Raw genomic sequence first — 24233 nt, 5'->3', positions numbered from 1 at the left:
TTCATTGCTGACAATAATTATTGCGGTTACTGAGTAATTAAACTTCAAAATCTTTTTGTTGCTGTTTAACACAATACTACGATATGGTTTACGAATACCCATCTGCAAATAAGTAGGACCAATGTGCCTAGTTTAATAGCCAATTATGTCTATAGCGTAGCAGTTCAGTTAACCCTGAACAATACGGACAGCATGGTAAAACCGTTGGCAAATCAGTTCAAATCTTCTGACTTTGAACACCTGCCACTCAACACTGTTTGAAACCGCAGTTTTTTCATGTGAGGAAACCATCCAGTTGACACAAAGAAAGTCATATACCCAGATATCCGTGCGTGCCAAAAATAATGCAACTGGAGTCCTCCTCCTCAAAGAAAATCTTGAAAGTTGCAATATGGCCTATGATAGTGTGTCAGTTTGATGATACTAAAGCCAAAGCCATTCCTACTTTAATTTCAAAATGAGAACTGTGACTGTCTTTACTGTTTAAGAGCTCTCGCACTATTTTCAATATACAATTTAAATAAAATATTGTCTTGCTCTATGTCCAATTTTGTAAATTCACAGTGCTCTATCTCCCGATAGAGCAATACACCTTTAACATTTTTTTCTATTTTTGTCAGATTTGCTCTATCTCCAAAGTGAAAAATGTATAATTGCAGAAAAGTAAAAACGAAATGTATTTAAAAGCATTTACAGTCTGACAGAACTAAGCGCAAGGAACAAGTAGATATATTTATCATCATTTTCGCCCAGAAATAAAGAAAGTAGACGAGAGTTAAACTTTGGAAGCGAATTTCGCCACGTTTAAAAAATGGTAGATAGAGCATCGTTCCACTCACGCGACGAGATGATAATTTCAACTTTTATTGCCCATACAACTGGGAATTTAAATTAAAGATGAGCACATTCTTCACTAAAAAACTAAACAATATAAATAGAATCTTTACTTTATTGAATATTCCATTATCCTTTGTTTGTGTCTTCTCCTTAGTCAGTAATGTCTGTTGTGCTGATTGCATTTTGAATGTGTGACATTAGAGTGCCGAGTGTTTCAGCTGAGTAAAACATGTTTAAGGCACCACTACATTTTCACAAGGAATGTATAATGTCATATATTCTTGGGTCTTTTTATCAGCACAGACTGAACCGAAAGATAGTGTCTGTAGTGCTGGCTAAGGATGCATGACACCTTATTTTGCTTTATTTTTGTTTCCTATTCAATTAATACTTTAAAAATATATGAAACTCACTGCCTTAGGACTGCTACTTTAAATATTACTTTCAATACTTTAAATATATGCAGATCGCTGTAGGTAAACCCCCACCTTTATAATTTTATAAATTTTGAATATTATATTGAATACTGAATTGATGGAACTGTTAATTCTGAATTAATTACATATTGTAACATTATCGGATTGTGGTGGTATTTGATGCTTTAGAATGGTTGTGCTAAATTATTGTATTAAACTATTTCAGTATCTAGTCGGAATTAACCAAAATGTTCTTATACAGTTGGACACGGCTAGTTGTGTTTGCATTTTCATGTGGAATATTTGAATGGCACTTTTCTGTGTGCTAGTTCATTCATTTCATTATTACAACTTGTTGCACGACTCATAGGTACAGTGGTGAAGAGCACATACTTTATGTGTCAAGCCGCCCTATACATAAACATAGATTGTGGGGGATTAGTTAGATGGACCCGACAAGGAATTTTAAGGGGGTGGGAGGGCGGGTAATTGGAGGTTAACAGGGTGTGAAAGGGGTCAATTGTTTGGAAGGAGGGGATTTATATACAGGTGTGACCAGGGCTCGACACTAACACTGGTCCGCTGGTCCGAGGCCAGTGAAAAGCAACAAGGACCAGTAAAATATTAGTGGAAACTGCTCTTCGGACCAGTCGCCCAAAATGGTTAGTGTCTGGCCCTAGTGTGTGGGTTACAATAATCAATATTGATTACTTGCCCCATGGGGAGCTACTTACAATTACAGATAATTGATCAATGGAGGCTCCAGAGGGGGTGGGATACTGGATAGTGGACCAGAAGGAGGAGGTGGGGGGTGGATTTGAACGTTAATGGGATGTGCAAGGGGATCAATTTTGTGTTGGTGTGGTTATGTAGGGGGGATATTTGCTAAAAAAATGTTTCCAAATGGGGGATTGGGGGAGCATATCTAGATCTTTTTAAGGAATTTCAGTTTTATAGTGGGAGGAGAGGGGATGGGGCTGTAAATTGGGGGATGGGGACGGTTCCCATTGTGATGGGGAGATCTGAGGTAGGGGAGGGGGTATTTTACATGGTAGGGGATGGGAGAGGATATGATGTGGATTCTGTTGAGATGGGGGGTTCTGAGGTAGGGGAGGGGTATTTTACATAGATGGGTGTTGGGAGAGGATATGCGGCGGTTCCCGTTGTGATGGGGGTATTCTGAGGTAGGGAGGGGGTATTCTGCATGGGTGGGGTGGGGGAGGGGAGCCAGGCCTTTGGTGGGTGGGGAGTGTAAACAAGCTAGCTGCACTGGGAATTTATTTGAAGTTTTTGCTTAACTACTCGTTTAATTTGATTAAATGATAACTAAACAGTAGAAAAGAAATAAATAACCAAAAATATACACTTTTAGGCAGATAATATGACAATACTTTGAATATATCTGTAAATTGATCGTGTTTACCAGTATAAACGTCATTTTGACCTCCATTTTGGGCGGTAGATGTCAAATATATCAAAAGCATTCCGAATGCGGAGTTTTACCGCAGTCACGTGATTATTGCATAGCTATAATTTGCCACACGCTGTCACTTTACGGGCACAGTAGGAAACACGGTTCGGCACAAGATATTCGCGAGAACAGAGTACCTATATTTTGGCAAACCGGAGAGTACTTTTCCCTACAAATGGAACTGTTTAACGTTGTACATCCCTGCTTCAGGTTAAAAACATTGCTTAAGATACAGAATTCTTTCATATGAGAAAGCTATTTAGCTAGTTGGAGGAGGGACTATGGACCAAGTAGACCGGCCGGTCCGAAAATGATATTCAGAAGGTCAGCTATAAGGAGTTTCTGCAGGCTCCTATTTAGACCTATGAATGCTAGGTTTCTTCAAATTTGCCAGTGAAATCATATAATGGTATGCTTTGATCTTACGGAAAACATCTCCGACTTAATTCATTTCAGGCAGTTTTTTGGACCTTATGAACAATATCATTGTAACTGACGGACTTTTGTTCAGTCGGTCTTGCATTCTGCGATATTCTTAGGAAATATAACACGATAAGAATGATTAAAATAAAATAATGAAAATTAAGTACAAAATGTCAAATGCAATAATATTCATAAGAAGGGCATTTGGAAGCATCGAACTGCATAAGAGCAGACTCGTTTAGATCTGTTCATGAGAGGTTATTTAAAGTGCAATGCAGCACATGTCTTCTAGCTGTTCATTCTATTCCATTTAGAAATATTTCTATGCGATGACGTTAGCTATTTAAAACTTATTATTGGTTTCAGAAACAGTTCGTCTTTTGATGAAGAGGATAAAGTTGCGCAAACAGATAAATGGGGAAAAGCAGCCGGTTTAACTAATGCGAAATTTAACAATTTCAAATTCATCATTGTATTTGTCATCAAGATGAATATAAATATACCACTACATTCAATCACTCATTACAAATAAATAACTTTTTTTACAACGTGTGAATATATTGACAGATAAGCGGTGCATAACGACCATCCTGACCAGGATGTAACATGCAGCAACTATTTATAATTATATACCTGCTTTCCGCTCATTTGAATTATCACCTTATAGGATGGAATGCATATCATACATAAAAATATAACTGTTTTCAAAACAATCCATTGTCTTTAAATTTGACTATATTTGATTTATCAGTAAAAATGCAAATACAACTGAAACTCGGTATCTCGAATTCCAGGGAATCGCGCATTTGAATTTGAGATAAGCGAAATTCGACTTAAAATGATATTTTGTGCACTTGACTTGAAAATGTCTTCAAGATAGCAGTAATTTTGAGAAAAGCGAGTTCAAGATATCGAGTTTCAACAGTACTACAGTCTACTTGTAGATAGATAATTATTTGTATGAATGGATGTGAATATCGGTTTCAAAAAAGTAGATTCTGACGAAATTGTCTGGTAAGATTCTACCGGACTAATATTTGTGTCATCAATCTGTCCCGTACTTAACATATCACAATTATTTATATCCAAGTATATGCTCTCTGGAAATCTGACCTCTGTAATGTAAGATGATGGTGTTTCCGGCAAACTTCGAGCGTATGTGTATCCAAACATCTCTAATGTCTCATCAGTTTGAGTCTCAGACTCCTTTTCTTCATCAGTCTTCTTTCTCTTCTTGAAAACGCAACATAAAATATTTATGAAGAGAGCGATTGTTAAAGCTGCCCATCCTATACCAGCGGTGATCATTATAATTAAATCTTTTTCATTTTTGTCTGGGATATTTGTGCCGTCCCAAGTCAAGTTTTTATATCTACCGGTGTTACCGAAGGCAGATGAGTTTCTTCTACAGTAGTTTTTACATTCTGCAGCTGAAAAGACGTCTCCATGCGCTAAAGTTTTAGCCATTTTCAAGTGAATTGTTTTCGTGTCATATGTAGACACAACAGTTTTATTCACCGATATGCCTGTGTTGTCTACATTGCATGCATAAACACCTGCAAAATCTTGGCCTATGTCATATCCAATGAGTCTGTTACCTTCAAAGTAAAAAGTTTCATTTCCGACTTTAGTCCACCACACATCCGGCGCAGGTTGTCCAACAGTTGCACAGAGAATGTTAATGTCTTCACCTTCTTTTACTTCCCAACTTGGACCATTTTCTATGTTTAGTACATTGGCCTCAACATAACTATCTACACTTATTGCTCGATAAATTTGAATACTCCTAGATCGTCCAAGTGTTGTAACCATTAGTGACTGTGCTACACAAACAATATGCTGATTTTCCTCAAGAATGGTCATTTGAAATGTCTGATTCCTTGATAATAGGGGTCCATTTTGGTTGGAAGCTCTCCACTGATACGTCGGTGGCGGATTGGCATTAGAGATGCATTTCAATGTAACTTGCTCTCCAACGAAACCAGTAACTGTCCCCTCAATTATTGGGAAAGATGGGGGATATAAAACGTCAATAATAACATTCTGCATCTCATCTTCTTCTGAACCTGTTCCTGTACATACGTATGTGCCTGCATCTGCTAGTCGTACATTTTTTATTGCTAAAGAATTATTAATAGTGATAAAATAGTTCCTGTTCCATGAAATTGTCACGTTGTTTCTGTCAGACATACATTCTAGAACAAGACTATCACCTTCAAACATCTTAACTGGATCTATTAGCACATCAGTTACGTCAATGTTATCCATTAAAATCGATAATTTTCCTGAAAGATATATCAAATTAATTCAATCTTTGCTGAAAGATAAAATAATAAACATTGAACTCAATTCAATTGCTGTAAAGTGATTTTTACACTTAGAAAGTTAGGTAATTTGAAGGATCTACTAGCTTATCAAGCATGACTTCATTTTGGATTCACTGACAACTCATAAACGTGATTTACAAATCTTGTAGAAACTAGTATGACAATGGGATCTTTGTAAGTGAGTGGTCAAGGTCGTTGATTGTATATAACTAGTCTCTCAACGGCGCGTGTTTGAAACATCGCTTAGGCTGCAGAACTCTTCCTGTGAGAAAGCCATTAGACTAGCTTACGGAAGGTTGGTGCTTCTACCAAGGTGCCCGTCCATGCCTGAAATAAGCCCGGAGAAGTATCTGGGCTCTTCCTATAAAAAAACTTGGACACGTTACTAAATGACCTTAATTAAATCGATGTGACTCCAAACCTAACAAAAGCAACGGGAATTATGACAATGCTTTTTTGAAAATTGTTCTCAGACATCTAAGTTCTTTAAGTTGTATATACATAGTATTTTGGTATATGACAACAATAGTACATGTATCAAAAACGAAATCAAAGATGCACATCAGACATACATTGTATATATGTGGTGTTAATCTGAGATGAAAAAATCAACGATAGAGAAACACACATCAGCATGAAGGAAATGAGAAAATCAAAAGGAAGTCCATACTGTATGAATAAGAACATTATGTTTTGGGATTTTTATCATTATACAATATTTATTACATGTTATGAGATGATTTGAGGTAAGTCTGTTGAAATAGTTAATTGCAAATACTTTATCACGACTTGTTATTTTTGTGTTTGGTGAAACAATAATGATCCGGACATTCATCACCTCTGTTAAAATTTATCATTTTGTTGTTTCCGTTTAAAGATGAAAAACTGGTATACCACATAAACTGATGTCCAAGTATGTAACTATATATGGACAGTCTGTAAATTATACGAACGATAAGATTTCAAAAATTATAAGGACCTTTATTATAACTGTCCACAGAACAGATCCTTTCCTAGTAGATATCTACCACATTTATGTGTAATATTATAGAAGTGTGCACAATAAATATAAGCACCTCTTTTACAAAAAAGGTAAGGGCCGGAAACCCGTGGCAAGTGTTGTAATCATGCTGCAATGTTATTCTCGAATTGAGGAATCAGTATCAAATGCTAGTGACAATTAAAAGCTTGTGGTGACAAACGTGTGTGACATTTGATATTCTTACAACACATACGGTTGTCCATATGGATTATACACAAAAACGTAACTTTGCGTGGTATTTGAAAGTGTAATTGCATCTCAATTTCTAAGTTAATTACTACAAGTTTTAAATAGTTTGTATTGCGTTATAACATTTTTGTAGACTAATACGATTCGAATCTCCACATGTATTATCTATTTACATAAGCCGTTCAGTGAATATGTTGATGTGTAACATGTTCACATTTGAACTTTATATTGGCATCTGCAAGATACGCTTTCACGCTGAACTAATCTATTTATTTTCAAACAACATTTTCAGTAGTATTTCAGTCATGTAACGGCGGACAGTTAACCTCAAGGGCGTTCCTGGATCCTGTACCAGTACAAACCTGGTCTCTGCAAGTAACATTCAATTTTCTAACCTGCGTCAGAGGCAAAGGACGAATGATTTCAGATACGTCGTTTATCAAGCCGTCAAAGAGAACAATGCGCCTTGCCCGGGAATCGAGCTAAATACCCTGTGGTCCGTACAAATGCACACTCCATATTGAGCTTAGCAAATTTTAAATGAAAATACATTGTTCCACAGCTAATAACAAATTATTGAAAAAAAAAAGAATAAAAATGAAAGCATATAAAAGCTGTAAAATATTACCAATAACTGGAAAAAGTCTAATATTTATAAATATCCATCTGAGCAGATTCACATTCATTGTTTACTTTATTATTTATTAATGTTATGCTGTTTACGTTTTCTTAGTTTGAATATTCATTCATTTGTAATGTCTATCTTTAAATAAATGATGACATTTTGTGGTAAAATGTACATGATTTAGTGAAACAAAGCATAACTAAAACATGTAACAACAAGATCCGGCATGCATCAAATGTTGGCGGACAAAAACAAAATTCAAGCTAATTATATCACAGCTCAGTGATAACACTGTAATTTGAATATATACACTAAATTGTAAAGATGGCTCGAATTAAGCAGTCTTAATTAGATCTCATCACCCGCTTATTAGATACGCTCTGCAAAACAGGTCGACGCGTGTGCATATTACAATTATCATTTATAGTATATTGATAGTATGGCTTAATCTATGTTGTAAGTAAAACCTTACAAACTTTCGAAGGTGATCAAGTATATTACACAATCATCATGTTCTCATCACGTATAAAATACATGTTCTAATCAAGTATAATACCCATCATGCACACATTTTTTTTCAAATATTTTCCAATCAGATTGCTTGTACTACTGATACTAGTACCGAAACGATGCCATGTTTCTGTCCGGGGGCCTGCAGAAATGGTTCTTAATGAGACAAGTTTTGTATACCGCTGTTTTTTCTTATTTAAATTTACTTTTTTTACATTCCATTCACCGGAGTCAATTTTGTCTCATCTTATCGTTTATCAATGTTAAATACCAGATGAATTGCTATGTGACGACGTTTTAATCTTGATCCTCAGGAAATTTCTTGATGTGAGCCTTATATCCTTACTGTAAAAACTAAAAGATTAAAATTAGGAGAATGCTCTGTCTCACTGAGCAACCCAATCTAATTCCTTTGTTTTCTATCCTGGGTGAACAAAAAACATATTTTATATTCTACATTTCAAAAAGTAATCATTGTGCAGTCACTCTTTTGGAGTTCTTGTGTACGTCTGATATCAGTGATCACAATTACTTGCAACCTTTTCAGCTCTAAAAAACAACAACCGTTATGTTATGATTCATCGCTCGACCAAGCTACACTTAATCATTTTCTTTAAAACATAATTTAGTAGTGATGGTACACTCTTGCTGCTACCATTCAGAAAATGACTAAGGTCATATATTTTAAGAAAATGAATATAACGAGAATACAGTCGGGATAGAATTTTGTTGAGTTGAGAAATTTTTGGCTCATCCGATTTGTTGTTTGCTATGCGTTGTTGGGTGCTGATGTCTTGAATGATTTAGATACACTTGTTAACACTCTTATTTACTTCTCATAATAATAAAAATTTCTATCACCTTCATCTACAAGTAAAACAATTTTGTTTCTTATGAGCACATCGAATGCTTAAAATTAGAATTGTACACTACGAGATTTAAATGAAGATTCTTCCTTAACATAATCTCAAGCTTCCATGAGACGAGAACACTAATTTTGTCAAAGAACTTGCATTAGATATGCAGTAAGTTTAATTCATTCAATCACATGGCATTTTTAATATTGACACAATATTCTAGTTCAACGAATGATCTATATCCTGGTGTGGTTGAGTCTTTAAGGACATACTGTTTTGTCATTTTACAACTTTGTTATTTCAAGAAATATTACAAACACAGTCTCACCGTTAATACGAAATATTACTTTATTAAATGATAAGATATTTGGCATTTGATCCTTATTCAATCATATCTTTGTACTATGAACTGTAGATATTGTTCTTTATATCGAGCATATAGAAAATATGTAAAATTCATTCAAAAGTAAAAATTCGAATTTACACGCCGTTGTTAAGTTTAATATCACGCTATATAATATAAGTTTGATACTTTTACGCTATACTGTTATTCTGAACGTCTTATTCCTATTTCTGTTCTTTTATTGGTAGTTCATATCAAATATGGTGTTATCACAAATTGTTTTACTCATTCCAGGAAGGCGCCGTTAGTAATGAGTATATTGACCTTTATTCTTTTCAGATTGACATTTTCTGACATTGTCATACTGTTTCTTATTATAGAAATAAAAGCATTACATTTGCTTCGTCTAAAAGGACACTTAAAGTTTAACTTAAGCAGACAAAGCCAAATGAAGTAATATTGATTCTGTGATAATTCTGATACAAGACTATTATTAAGCAGTACTTTTATTCTGAATTGTGCTGTTTAAAGTAGATCTACAAAGTATAAAACGACCTTAATTATTGACTTGAAGAACAACAACAATACATTTCATCTCAGCAAATTCGTCCAAACAATAATTTCCTTCTTAGTCAACTTTAAGAGAATTCTCTTAAGTACGAGTAAATGGGGTGATATATAAATTAATCATATAAGGGTTTATAATGAAATAGCAAAACTGGCGTGACGAATTCATCATTTTGTTTTTGCGGTTCGCCAGACGTGTCTGACTAGGCAAGAAATATGGCAGCTACGATCTTCTTGTCTTTAAAGCTGGAACAACTTCCTGTATCCTTTGCTGTGTCCGTGTAACTAAAATAGCCATCACGGAGAAGAAAATGCTATTTATGTAAACAGGACTTGATATCAAGCCGATATGTGATGTTAACAATTAAGCAAAATAAAAAAAACACGCTAAACTACCTTCAAATCACTGTTTTTGCACTTTACGGGGATTCGTTTTAAATTGTCTTTCATCACGATATGTTTTGTTCGTAATTGTATTGCGTCTGGCGAAATATAGGTTCAAGTTAAGTTATATATTTCAGAAGACTAAAATTATTTCCTAAGAAAAATTCTAGTTTTTTCTTTAATTTTAATCAAGATTGTGATACTTTTCTGTCTATCTAGATATGTAAAATGTCACTGGCGATAAAACCATATCCATTCGCAATGGTTCTCATACATGTGTGTATGTAAGTAAATGGACAAATATAATGCAATGAATGTTTGTGTAATTATTTACAATTTCTAAATGTGTAACAGACACAGTTGATTAAAGAGAGCAATATGTGTATTGTTTTAATCGACATTAACTGTACAAATTTAGAAATACACAGCGTGCCTTTAATGAACGTGCGTATGTACATGTGTGTTTGTCGGGTTTAGTGTCTTTTTCAATATCTTTTCCGTCATACTCGTATAAATAACGGTGTCTGCCTATTGTAACAGTGAGCACAATTCCCAGCTTTAGAGTGCTGCCTCACTAGACTATCATGCCTCAGACACATGACAAGATTCCCCACCCAGGGGCATTATACTGACACCGGGCTGACCAGTCTTAGAGCTATATTCTTAATACAGACTACCAAGCTACATTATGATAGTACCATTTTTACATCTTTTGTTACTATGTAACGACCTCCCGCACTCAAAGCGGCAGCTTGCCTTTAAATATCTAAAATGTTGGTCATAGTGACGTACGTAAACATTTATTGTCCCTAAGATTAGCTACAACGATTTAATGAAACCCTATCATTCGTTTTCGTTATTGCCTTTCCTGTTGTTTCTTTCTATAGTCACGTTGCAAAATAGAAAGTCAATGACATTTTGTTCCATTAGCTGTCAAAAACAAACGTATTCCTAGTTGAAGTATAAAGTTTCTAATACATCAGAGCACATTTTATTCAATTTATTTCCTCCAGCCTTTAAATCAGTTTTTAGGATTCCAGCGAGTGCAATGTAACAAGATTTAGATTGAACTTGGCAAGTTTCTGGCTTACATTTATTTTTGATTGAAGTGGTAGTAATTTTTAAAATCGTAAATGCATTTTAACAGGTACACTATAAGCACGGTCTGCAAAATGTTGTATTAGAATGTTATTATGTATATAATGCATACATGTTGGAAAATATGGTTTTAGTTTTACACTGCACATGTATACAAACCAAAAAAAAAATTAAAGTTCTCGAAACGGGATTCTTAATTGGTATGACACACAAATATGTCAATATTTCATTCGAAAGATAATAGGTAAGGGTACATTTCTCGGAAGCACAGAGCACCTAAAACATAGCCTCAGAGTCACGCATTAGCAAAGTAGGCCCACAACAAAAAGAAGCTGTAATGGAAACATATTACAGACGGATTGCTTCAACATCTAACAAGTACATATTACTTTATGTAAAATATAGATAGAGGGGGGAGTGGTAAAATGGTGGGGTGGTGGGGGGGGTTGAAGGAGAAAGAAGAACAAGGATGAAAATACAAAGAGAATGCTACGTTCCTTAATAACAGTCACACTACAACAAAAGCGCAGACACTCATGTACCAAAATCAAACACACAACCATACCCAACTAAATAACATCGAAAACAGTAGGACACCGTCTTAGACTCCAAATCACACAAACGCACCCATATAAGCAGGAAAAAACAATTGTGTACCCTCTTAGAATTCCGTCAGTCTGAATAAAGGGGAGCCACGAAAACTAACTCGAAGTAAAGGGGAGGGATGCAAAAAGAAGCGCAAATGCAAGGGGAAAGGGGGGAGGGGCAATAAGGGGAGTAAGAGGAGGAAAAACCGCATACAACAAACAAGAAAACATACGCAACAAACAATACAAGACAGACAGGAAACCAGTTGAAAATAGGGGCACCGCCTTGGAACGATCAGTAACCTATATAAAGGAAACTGGGGATTATGCCAACCTCGAACTTACCCTATTTTCAACAAGTTAGACAACACAATGTAAATAAAATCCCCGCTGAGAAAGGCTCTAACATTAGCGCAAAAATAACAGATTAATAAAGTAAAATATAAAATGAAGGTAAATTTAAGGTATAATTACACCAATGTACTCAACAATTTGTCTGAAGTCATAGCGCAATTTAAACGATTACGTGTCACATCAAGTAACATTTGTCCTTTTGTTGAATTTATTTACTGGATGTCTTTTAGATTGTAAATAAGCATCAAACAAGCATAATCAAGAATAATATGTCTCAGCAGGCCTGTTTATAACATTCAGATAAAGTAGTAAAAAACGAGTTATGGTACCTGCTTTATAAACTTGTCCTAAAAACATGCTTTGATGGTTATAGAGATATTTGGGGACAGCACGGGACGGACAATATTGAGCCCTATATAGCTTCCACCTTCCAAACAAAAAGAAAACAACAAAGTTTGATTGACTGTGCTATGACAAAAAGATTATTTACATCAGTGTTGCATTTGGATGCTCAGGCCAAGAAGATGTTAAACAGTATGGTATGGCCAATGATGACTGATACCTTCCCGACACAAACTTAAAATTTCATTGTGCTATAACTAAAAGGTTATTTACATTACTGTTGTATTTAGTAGTAGTCCAAGGCATAAATGAATGTTGTTGGCAGGTTGAACAGTACATGCTCATTGAGTAGTTGTTCGAGTCATAAATGAGTGTTGCTGATAGAACTTTGATGCAGGTTACACATTGTTCTTTTACATCGTAAATCATGATATACTTATTTTTCATGGATTTGAACCTACGTTAACATGGGTTTTTTGTGTTATGAAAAACAGATTATTTAAATCACAGTTGCATTTGAATACTAAGGCCAAGAAGAGGTTGAACAGCACGGTACGGACATTGGTGACCGCCTTCCCAACATAAACATCAAGTTTGATTGTGTTATTTATATCACTCTTGCATTTGAATGCTCATTCAGCAGTAAATCGAGGCATAAATGAGTGTTGCTGACAGAAGTTTGATGCAGGCAACTCATTGTTCTTATCTTATACTAAATCATGATATTCTTATCTTTTTTAAAATTGTTGATTCATGGATTCGAACCTACGTTAACATGGTATTACAAAACGAAGCGTTATTGGCGGTAAAACCTTGTCGTCTTACAACGCTGCTCTTATTGAGGCCAAAAGTTTCATATGATAAAATGATGAATAAAAGTGTGCTTATTTAGGATCTTCACAATGCTTGAGAGGTGAAATAATCGAATAAAGAAAAACACTTCATTGTTATGAGAAGCAAGACTACAGTAACAATATTCATTGTCTGACTTGCAACTTAAATTTCGGTGCCAGTTCTATTGATAAAATACATACTGTCTAAAATGTCAGTCTAAGCCAAGCACGCAATATTTTATTTCATTGATGTTGTCTTTTATATAATTGCGATCGTGACACGCTAATGCTTCTCGTGCACTTTTCATGCTATGATTTTTCTCTTTTCTGACATTTCGTTCTACAGTCACGTTGCCAGTCCGTGTGTCGTTGACATTTTATTTTGATTAGTGTTTGGAAACGTATATACCCCAGAGGAAAATAGAATGTTTCCAATATTCCCATCTACGATTTATTGTAATTGCTTGTGGCTTGCTTATTTAGCAACACGTCTAAATTTGGAATTCCGGAATACGCAACAGCAAAATAACTTAATTGAACTTTGTAATTTTCGTATCTATAAAACTGACTGTTGATTGAAATAGCAGTTATTTGACGTCTCGTATTGACTCGTATTACCAATAAATGTATGGTCTGGATATCAAAATAATCAAATGTCTTAGTTCAACTGGCTTCATTTACTTCGAAGTCAAGCACATGCGTTTTGTATTTTCAATTTTTGAAACAAAACCTCTCAGTAGATTAGACTACAAATATATAGAAATATTACTTAAGAGGTGACAGGTGCAGGGTCACTAAGAATGTTAAAACGTACGGTTGATCTTATACTTTAATGTTATATTAGATACATAAGGGCTATGATGACCTTATATCGCTCACCTGAGTACCATTGCTCTTAATGATAAGATCAAGTTTTGACATAGATCACATAGGCATGCACTTTAAATATCATCAGGATAAATATTTTCTTGCAACAGTCCCTTTTGACCTATGGGTCTACTAGTCAGGGCCAATCTCCATACCAAGTTTGAGGGTCCTAGGCTCAAATGCTGCATTTTTCTACTAGCATGACTATTCCTTACTCTTGAAGACTTAAATAACATCTAAAACCAATCTCATTTATTTAGATGCTGCTCAGGTATATTCATTTACATAAAATAAAGGGAGGTAATTTGTCATAAATTCAGTCAAAGTTATGTACCCTGATTGTCCGAGTCCATCTGATGGCATAAATGACATTTCAAATCAGTATCTTTATTGGTTACTGAGATACACCCATTTTAATTTGAAACAAAGGGAGGTAACTTGACATAAAATCAGTCCATAGTTATCTACCCTGATTGTCTCAGTCCAACTAATGACAATAATGAAATTTCAAATGAGTCCTATGAATTCTTACTGGGATAAATCCATTTTTATTATAATCAGGGGAGGTAATCATGCATTGATATATGCATGTAGAAGATACAGAGTACAAGCCTTACAACATTATATTGGAAAAGTAAGTAAAAGTAGAAATTTCTTACCATGGAAGACATAAATAACGTTTCAAACCAATCTAATTAGAAGCTGCTATGTATATTCATTTACACAAAAGGTAAAAGGAGGTAATTTGTCATAAATTCAGTCAATATGTATAATTACTGATTGCCCAAGTCCATCTGATGCCATAAATAAAATTTCAGATCAGTATCTTCATTAGTTATGGAGATATACACATTTTAATTTGAAATAAAGGGAGGTAATTTGACATAAAATCAGTCCATAGTTATCTACCCTGATTGTTTGAGTCCAACTAATGACAATAATGAAATTTCAAATGAGTCCTATAAGTACTTACTGATATAAATCCATTTTGATTAAAATCAGGGGAGGTAATCAGATATAAAAAATCTCCAGAACCTATGGTTGGATCTAACAGATTCATCATGGAATCTAAGAGTTCTTGTTGTCGGAGATCTTTTCCAAGTTTGAATCAAACCATAAATAAGCCTCTATTGGCTGCAATCGCAAAAATCGCAAATTTTGGACCTTTAAGGGGCCATAACTCTGAAACACGCGACGGGATCTGGCAAATTTTCGAAAGGAACTAAGATATTATGCAAATACAAGTTGTGTGCAAGTTTGATTAAAATTGATTGCAAAATGTTGTCTCTATCGTGTTCACAAGAAAAATAATTAGCAAATTTTGGCCCTTTAAGGGGCCATAACTCTAAAACCCATGATGGGATCTGGCCAGTTTTCGAAAGGAACCGAGATATTAATATGCCAATACAAGTTGTGTGCAAGTTTGATTAAAGTGGATTGCAAAATGTTGTCTCTATCGTGTTCACAAGCCAAAAATAGCAAATTTTGGCCTTTTAAGGGGCCATAACTCTGGAACCAATGATGGGATCTGGCCAGTTTTCGAAAGGAACCGAGATATTATGCTCATACAATTTTGATTAAAATCAAATACAAAATGTGGTCTCTATCGTGTTCACAAGGAAATTGTAGACGGACGACGGACGGACGGACGGACGACGGACGAAGGGTGATCCCAAAAGCTCACCCTGTGACAGGTGAGCTAAAAATGTAAATATTTTCTGTTATAAAGACAACTGCGTACTGTACAATGGATAATATTACGATGGTTTTATTTTGTGACAATACATACTATAGTCTTTGTTCTGAAACGAACTTCGACCTACTGCACCTTAGACCTAAATCTAATTTCTTAAACGCTCGTTTTCTTTAATGGCCGTAGAAATTTTTGAAAGACATCCCTATGCTAGCAACCCTTATCATGCTAGACACGACTGATTCTGCCTTTTCGACCAGTGTGGATCTTGATCAGCCTGCACCCGTGTATTGTTCGCCATTCAGTCAGTATTGTTTGGGTAAGCACCCCTTTTAACAATCAGTGGTACTGTCATAGATGAAAGATGGGCAAGTTCATTATAGAAATTTAGCAGAGTAAGGATTAAAACACTTACTTACATTGAAGAGATTCACTATGTATACGTCTGCTTAATTACAGCTCTGCCACGAAATAAAGCATACCCAAAATTACCTATCATGTGACATGGTGATATCCAGACTAAAGATATATATGACCAAATGGACGGACAGGAGCAATGTTTGTTACGAAACTTACAAGATAATATTGATTCATAATATTCATAGACATTTAGAATTGAATGTGATTCTGGTCATATGCTTGTATGCACTATAAATATTTTAAATCGTTTGGTTTAATCTTTCGGTTCGGATGATAAAATTTCTGTCGCATTAACTAGTATTGATTTCTGCACTAACATTTTCGTTAAGGCCGAACATAAAATAAAAATTGTTTCAAATAACATGACCCAGATGTTCAGGGGTGGGTCTAAGGCGATTCTTTTCATATGAATTATTTCCTCTATTACTTAGTTGCATGGTATACCAAATATCAACGTGAGAATTTTAAACATGGAAATTTGAAGTATCGCCTTCAAATTACTATTTTTATCCTACAAATAGCAGCACTACGTTCTAAGGTATAAATTTCTATTAAATGAAAAGCGAAAGTATATATTTTAATATAAATTATTCCTCTCCAAACGCATTCCAGAACATTCACCTAAGAGGCAAAACCATTTTATTCTAAATTTGGGCAGTTTTCTTCAGTTTGAAATATAAATGTCTCTTGTATTATCTCTGGGAAAATTCTTAATTACTTAATTTTAATGTGTCTGCATTAAGAAGGCTCAAAATAAGAACGGTTTGCAGTAACAAATCTATTATCTCGGGCGTTTAATTCGTTTAAGCTTTTTGGAGACCACATTTTCTAGGGTATTAAGATGGAGCTATAAAATTCTTTCAGCCAATTCTCAGAGCTAATTTCTCAAGATTACTTGTCAGATTCGTCAATAGATTTCTTTTTCTGTGCAAATGTACTAGGATAATTTGTAATCAAAACGTAATTCTGATTTCTCTCAGAAAAAAAAACATGTTATACAAATGTATTTCCATTGAACTGACGTAGTTCTGTATCTCACTGAAAGTTTTCATGATATTTGGTGTCACATTTCCTGCTAGTATATTTCTTCCGTAAAATATCTCCTGCTTTTGTTCGGAATTCTCTTTATGGTTCTAAAGCCAGACCTGAAAATAATTTTTAAACGCAGTGCGTTTGATAACACTTTCTCGTATATCAAGGTGACTTTCGATATTGCAATTAGTTTTGTTTTTACAATTTTAAGTTTTGCTTATATTTCCATGAATAAATGGAATGACTCGTAAAGCGATGAGTCTAAAGACATGGACTCTGGGGTTTATAGTTTATGAAAAAGGTCCTAGTATAAAAAGGCATTAAGACTCCAAAATGTCACAAAATATGTCACCTGTCATCAAATAAAATAGTGGAGACCAATAGGTTGCAAAACACGATAAAAATTAATATGCTTCAGGCTCGATGTGATTGAGACTGTTCGTAGACGGTAGTGGAAATGTATGCGATTGCTCCCGCCCTCTAGCCCTTAATTGAGTAGAAATCAACATTTACACATGTCACAAGTACAAAGATACAATTTAGAGACATCCGCAGTTGTGTTCATATACAGCGTTGCACAAGTAACCATCGGTGTCATTTTAAACGTCTGATTCGGAGCAATTACACGAACTTGGCAACATTCGCACACATCGTAAATGAAGTGAAACTTTTTCATAATTTATTACAGCTTTCTAAAAAAATCACGATCAATGTGCGAAAAATTACAGATGATGTTTATTATGCGTCATAAATATTTTTGTTGCGACAGTTTCAAATACCTTATATATAATACTTATATTTAATCTGTACGATACGCCTTGTAGCTCTTTAACTGTGTCTGTTCATGCTGAACCTGTTTACTTACTACTTAACCCTTACCTAAATTTCTATAATGAACTTGTCCATCTTTCAATTTTGACAGTACCATTAACTGTTAAAAAGGGTGCATACCAAAATGATACTGGCTGAATGGCGAAAAGCGCAGTGGCCGCAAAGGCAGAATCAATCGTATTCGGCATGATAAGATATGTACTAGTATATCATGAGTTTTGAACGTTTGCATTGGGAAATTATAGGTACATACATGGAGGTTCGATAACTTCAAAAGGAGCGTTTATTTATAAAACAAACTGTGCTATGTAGTAGCATATATAAAAGACGTCTGCAAATTTAGTCTGCTACTGGTTGGAAACAAGTTTCAGGGACTATATGATTTCATTTTTCTCTCCGTCCGTCCGTCATTTCCTCCGTACGTCCGCAATTTCGTGTCACAAGTATGTCATTCATCAAGGGATTTTAATACTACTTGCCACATAACGCGGACCCCTAGCTCAAAGCTCAAGGTCACACTTGAAGGTCAAAGGTCTACAGGGATTTTTCCTGTCCGGTCTGTAGCTCAACAAGCAACGAAGGGATTTTAATATGAGTTGGAAGCCTGCCAATGCTCCTAAAAAGAACCAAAGTTTTTATATGAAAACGTTCATTTAATGTGAAGAAGGCTGTAAAAAAGCTATCAAAAAGCCTGGTCTGATGCAATATAGTAATATGACTGTGCTTCATATACGACTACTTAAGTAATATCTGTGCAATATTTTTTATGTCGCATTGTTAACAGTTAATACAGTTTTCAACGTGCATCAGGAGGCATGCTCTTTTAGTAAAATGGGTAGGCTTTCCTAGCAGTATCAAATGAAGCACAGTACTGAAGTGCAGTTTAAAAAAGAATTATTGTCTCGCTCGGTAGTACTTATTCATCAAATGGAATGTCAAATATTGAAATAAAAAAAAAAACAATATTATCTGAAATAACGTGAAAATTTAGTGAAGAAGAATTCGACAGTTATAGAAACATGTATAATGTTCATTATTACACTTTTAACTTTCATTTCTAAAGAACACTATTTAAACAGACAGGCACTTATTTTAACAGTTACATACGCAGTATTTCATTATAGACCTATGACTATTGTCGTCGACCGGAAACGCTATAGCGATTCCGTGACATTCTAATGATGTAAAAGTTCTTTTAATCGTTACTTTATTTCCAATCATTATTTTTATATACTCGTGTTTTGTTTCCATTAGTTTCTGCAAACATATTTACTCCCTGGGGAAATATAAAGTTTCTAGTTATTTGAGTACACACTTTTAACAAAATTGATTTTCTTCAGCCTATAATCATAATTCTGCATTTGGGATTGCAGAAAATGCAATTTGAGAAGATTTTTATTGAACTGTGTAATTTTCGTGTCTATAAAACTCACAATTTATTGAAAAAACAGTAATTTTAAATTCACATTTAAACAGTTGTAAAAACACGCTCCATAAAATGTCGGGGTTAAGTTTTATTTTCTGTGCTATTTGAGATGTTAATCGTGTGTTATATAGTACTTTTAATATGGAAAATGCATTTCAGTTGGAATATATAAATTAGTTCACACTCATTTGCCTCAAAGATAATGAAACAGTGATCATTTGTGTTGCTATTCTTAATAATTCAGTAAATTTTAAGTCATTTATTTAAGTAAAGTCTATAATCATTTTATTGTCAAAATATGTTTAATGTCTTTCTATATCAGACCAACCATTACAGGAAGTTTTGTTTTTGTTGGGTTTAACGTCGCACCGACACAATTATAGGTCATATGGCGACTTTCCATCTTTGATGGTAGAGGAAGACTCCAGGTGCCCCTCCGTGCATTATTTCATCACCTGGGTAGAACCATCGATTTTCCGTAAGCCAGCTGGATGGCTTCCTTACATGAAGAATTCAACGCCCCGAGTGGGGCTCGAACCCAAATCGGTGATGGGAAAGTGATTTGATGATTTGGAGTCAGCAACCTTAACATCTCGGCCACGGAGGCCTCAACCATAACAGGAAGCATATAGAAATAAAAGATAAAATTTCCTTTTTATGTCGCAGGTGTATTAAGCTCCGTTTGGTTTGTTTGGAAAAAAAAGATAATGATTTACAGTTATTCATCAGGGGTGCTTTTTGCATTTACATTGGCCATTATGTAAATTAAATATGGTAGCGCTTTCAATGCTTGAGCACTGGCGGCATATTGAAATCAGTGATGTCACGCTCGATTTATAGCCTAAAGCATCTAACGTATAATTGTCATTATATAACAGAGACCCGTATATCTAAGTCCTTAGGAACGTTACCTATTATACAAATACCCGTGTATCAAAACAAAAGAACAGTTTTCTTCAAATTTCAAATGATTTTAGTCTGTCTTCAAATTTCAAATGTTTTTTACAGTCTGCAGTTGGTAAACAATCAAACAAATATAAATCCCGCACGATAACTCAAACGATAACATGTTTTATAATAACGATTTTTCTTTATTAAAACGTTTGAATACAGAGGACATTTTTGCACTTAACTTCTATCATTGACAACATATTTAAGTTCAACGCTGCATGAGAACCATAACTTACAATCAAACGATAATAGAAGCATGTTGTCGTATAAATTATCGTGCAGGTCCGATGTCCCTGAAGCACGAATAGTATAGGATCGGCTCATACCGGCAATCGATCTTCCCTTTCGAATTGGTTCAATAAGATGTTCTGTCAAATTAGATATTATTTTCAGTTCAGTGGGGGAGGATTACGACGCCCTTCATGTTACTACTCACTATGAGCAATGTACATTTCATATATATGAAGTCGAACCTGTGCCGTGAATAAAATATAAGATACAAAAAGAGTGAAAGCAAGTTCAACTGAAAGTGAAAGCAAGTTACTCTCGAAAACAAATACTGTTTAAAACGCCATTGATATTGCAATAACATGGTGGATGCCTACTAGTCAAGTGTTATGATACGTAATTAAGATCTTATTTATCTTTTTATATGCATATCAGTAACTTGTGTTCTGACATATATTTTCTGTGGTCATGCTTAAACTTTTATAGAAAAATAATATTTTAGAAACAGTTTAATTTTAACTTATATTCTGTGTTTGTGTTACAATTTCAGAAAAGCACAAAACGTTTAAGGATTATGCCTAAAGATTAACAACACGTATTTTTGCAAAAGCAGCCCTCAATAAAATACAAAGTATGACTTCTAGGCAGTATTTGTTATACAAAATAACTTCTAGGTAGTGTTAAACGATACAAGAACATTCAATAAGTGTGTACAGGTGTAGACAAACTATCAAAAGCATTAGTAATACACTTAAAATTTATTCAAATGTTAAAGAAATTCGACTGATCCAACTTCGATAATATCTCTTTATAGTTTTTGACATTATATAGTTTCATTTGCATAAACATTCTGATATTGCTTTATGTAATGGAGTCATTCATTAGTATTTTATTTTGCATTCTTTTGGTAGCCATGCAAATTCGACTATCAAATGAAACGTAGTACAATGCAGAAGAAACGAAATTATCAGTAAAATGTTATGTCAAATAAAGAACAAACATTATTCTTAGACAGAAGTTACAACAGTAAAATAGCATGAGCACATAAACAAAGAAAAGATTTTTCTCATACTCAATTGTGTACTTTCTCGGGTTCTTAACATTTATTATTTCCTTTTCTGTCGAATCGCCAATTTGAAAAGTATTGACATTTCTGTTCTATCAGCGTTTGAAAACATATATATCATCTGAAGAGATATGAAGTTTCTCATATTTCAAAACACATTGTCTAAAAATGCATTGTCTCCTTACTGTTGCCATAATTCCAGTTAAAGAATTCCAGGACACGTAATTCGAGAAGAGTAATATTTTATAACTGCTAATGATAGCTTCCGCTTTTTAACAATCACAATAAAGCGTGGGCTCTGGAAATAATAAAAGGCTGTACTTTATTAACAAGGCAATTTAGTTGTCAAACTATTGCAGCGTGTTTTAGGAAAAAATAACATTCTTATATTCATTTGAAATATCACTTATTCGCTATGGGTGATTTAGACGAATCTCAAGTTATATATTGTTGCGCCGTATATGTTGCGCCGCTGTCATGTATCGGTGTCGAAGCTGTTCGTGTCGTGTGCAAAAACTGATCAAATGGAGTCGATTTCTTCGATTCAACCCGTTTCGGAGGATTTGTCAGCAAGGTAAATCGGTTTTATCTTCATTTTATATCAAATGTAAATGTTCAACCAAAGACAATCGAACTTGTTCTTTCCATATATGTGCCGCGCCATGAGAAAACCAACATAGTGGCTTTGCGACCAGCATGGATCCAGACCAGCCTGCGCATCCGCGCAGTCTGCTCAGGATCCATGCTGTTCGCTTTCAAAGCCTATTGCAATTAAAGAAGCCTTTAGCGAACAGCATGGATCCTGACCAGACTGCGCGGATGCGCAGGCTGGTCTGGATCCATGCTGGTCACAAGGTCACTATGTAGGGATAATACACGTTTTTTTGTGTATTAACGTCTGCAGAAGCCCGCGGGATTGTTTGTGACCGAGACCGAAGGTCGAGGTCGCAAACATATCCCAAGGGCTTCTGCAGGCGTTAATACACAAAACAAACGTGTATTGTCGCCATTCTTGCATAAAAACATTACACGACGACTAAATGCATTGTTTTCATATGTCATGACTTGACGATTCCGGTACATTTTTTATTTACCATTCTTGTTGTTCTTGGAAACGGTAAACATGTTTTAAATATCCATAACCGGGGCACACATAACAATAACACTACTAAAAGCGTGATTTGAAGGTTTTTGAGCATCTTATTTTTATTTTTAGTTACTACAAACGTTACATTATACATAATTTTGCATATAACTTAAAAGTTTGATAAACAGGAACACAATTATTTTAAGAGTCCCAACTTTACATTCGAATTATTTTGAGTACGAACAAACAGAGTACGGATGAGTACGAAGCTAGTGACTAGCTTTCGAGGTTTATTATATGAATTCTGCGAACAATCAGGTAAAAACAAACCGACTGATACTAACAAAATCATTAATATAATACCTAAAAACGGGCAATAGCACAAGTTACACGCGATACTTATTTATTCACAGTTATTTACAATAACTGAACAGACGCTTTGTAAAGGGAGTAAACTCTAAGAGAAGCTAGTGCGTACATTGATGGGGGCAGTACGTTTGGGGTTGGAAACTGATACAGCTAAACATACTATGGATTGCATTGTATCTTTAATGCTACAAGAAGAGGTTATTATGGAAGAAACAAGATGCAGATGCCAAATATCAGTCTGCGCAGAAATACATACATACGTCCCTGGCAAAGCATTTCAAAAATAAAAATCATGTATTAACAGCACGTGAATTGCCTTGTTTGCACACGATTTTTCTCCCGTTTATACATGGGCGGATCCAGTGAAAAAAGTAGTTTTTATGCAAGAATGTTGGTTTTCTCATGGCACGGCTCATATGTGCCTATGTATTTTGTCAATTTATTTCGTGATTGCAATGAACAAAGCACATGCCGATGCATGTTTGTTCTCTATGAAATCTACATGAACTAAGTTACTGTGTGCGCAACCCAAGCTATAGGCAGACAAATGGTTATATAAAACTACTATCACATGTTGTTACTAACCACTGGTACCAGACCAGAAAGAAAATGCCTCTGTACATGTTATACCTTACCCCTATGTATACTATGGTCATGAACGGGAAAATATACTAACCCATTTCAATCGCGCATTTCATACCTAAAAGTTCGGTAAATGTGTACTATGTTGTTGTTCCTCATGGGTTGTGCCGCTGTCATACACCGGACTTAAATAAAATCTCAATAATATTTTTCGTCAAGTTAAAAGCTCTTATTTCATGGAAGTTGACAACTATACGCATGCGTGAAATAATAGCAACCGGGGATCTATTCACAATGTCTGTATTTTTAAGACACCCCTAGTATAAGCATATAAGGGTAGAATAATTAATTTGTTTGGGAAAAAAGCGTTTGAAGTTAAGAACTTAGGAATGCATTTCAATTCATTTTAGAGACTTGCCAAAAGTAACCCGCGTCGTTATTTCATCGTTTCCGTTCAAAAACGTACACAGGAAACA

At 34.8% G+C, this 24233-nt stretch overlaps 1 protein-coding gene across 1 annotated transcript; it reads right to left on the bottom strand.

The window, feature by feature from the left end:
• Nucleotides 1–3400: 3400 nt before the first annotated feature.
• LOC123555535 (hemicentin-1-like) lies at nt 3401–7486 on the bottom strand. Its single transcript, XM_045346146.2, has 2 exons — nt 7334–7486; nt 3401–5432 (listed from the first exon to the last, which is right to left on the bottom strand). The coding sequence occupies exons 1-2, from the start codon at nt 7389–7391 to the stop codon at nt 4075–4077; spliced, it is 1416 nt and encodes a 471-aa protein (XP_045202081.2). The 5' UTR covers nt 7392–7486; the 3' UTR covers nt 3401–4074.
• Between the last annotated feature and the right edge of the window lie 16747 nt (nt 7487–24233).

This window comes from Mercenaria mercenaria, chromosome 7, assembly GCF_021730395.1.
Source record: "Mercenaria mercenaria strain notata chromosome 7, MADL_Memer_1, whole genome shotgun sequence".
NCBI lineage: Eukaryota > Metazoa > Mollusca > Bivalvia > Venerida > Veneridae > Mercenaria > Mercenaria mercenaria.
The sequence above is the reverse complement of the archived record's forward strand: the minus strand, read 5'-3'. Positions and strand labels throughout refer to the sequence as shown.

What these genes read in the sequence shown, in the direction of transcription:
- LOC123555535 (XM_045346146.2), bottom strand. Translation starts at nt 7,391, where the DNA reads ATGAATGTGAATCTGCTCAGATGGATATTTATAAATATTAGACTTTTT. An exon ending in TAGACTTTTTCCAGTTATTG is followed by an intron (nt 5,433 to 7,333) that starts GTAATATTTTAC and finishes TATATCTTTCAG; the next exon opens with GAAAATTATCGATTTTAATG.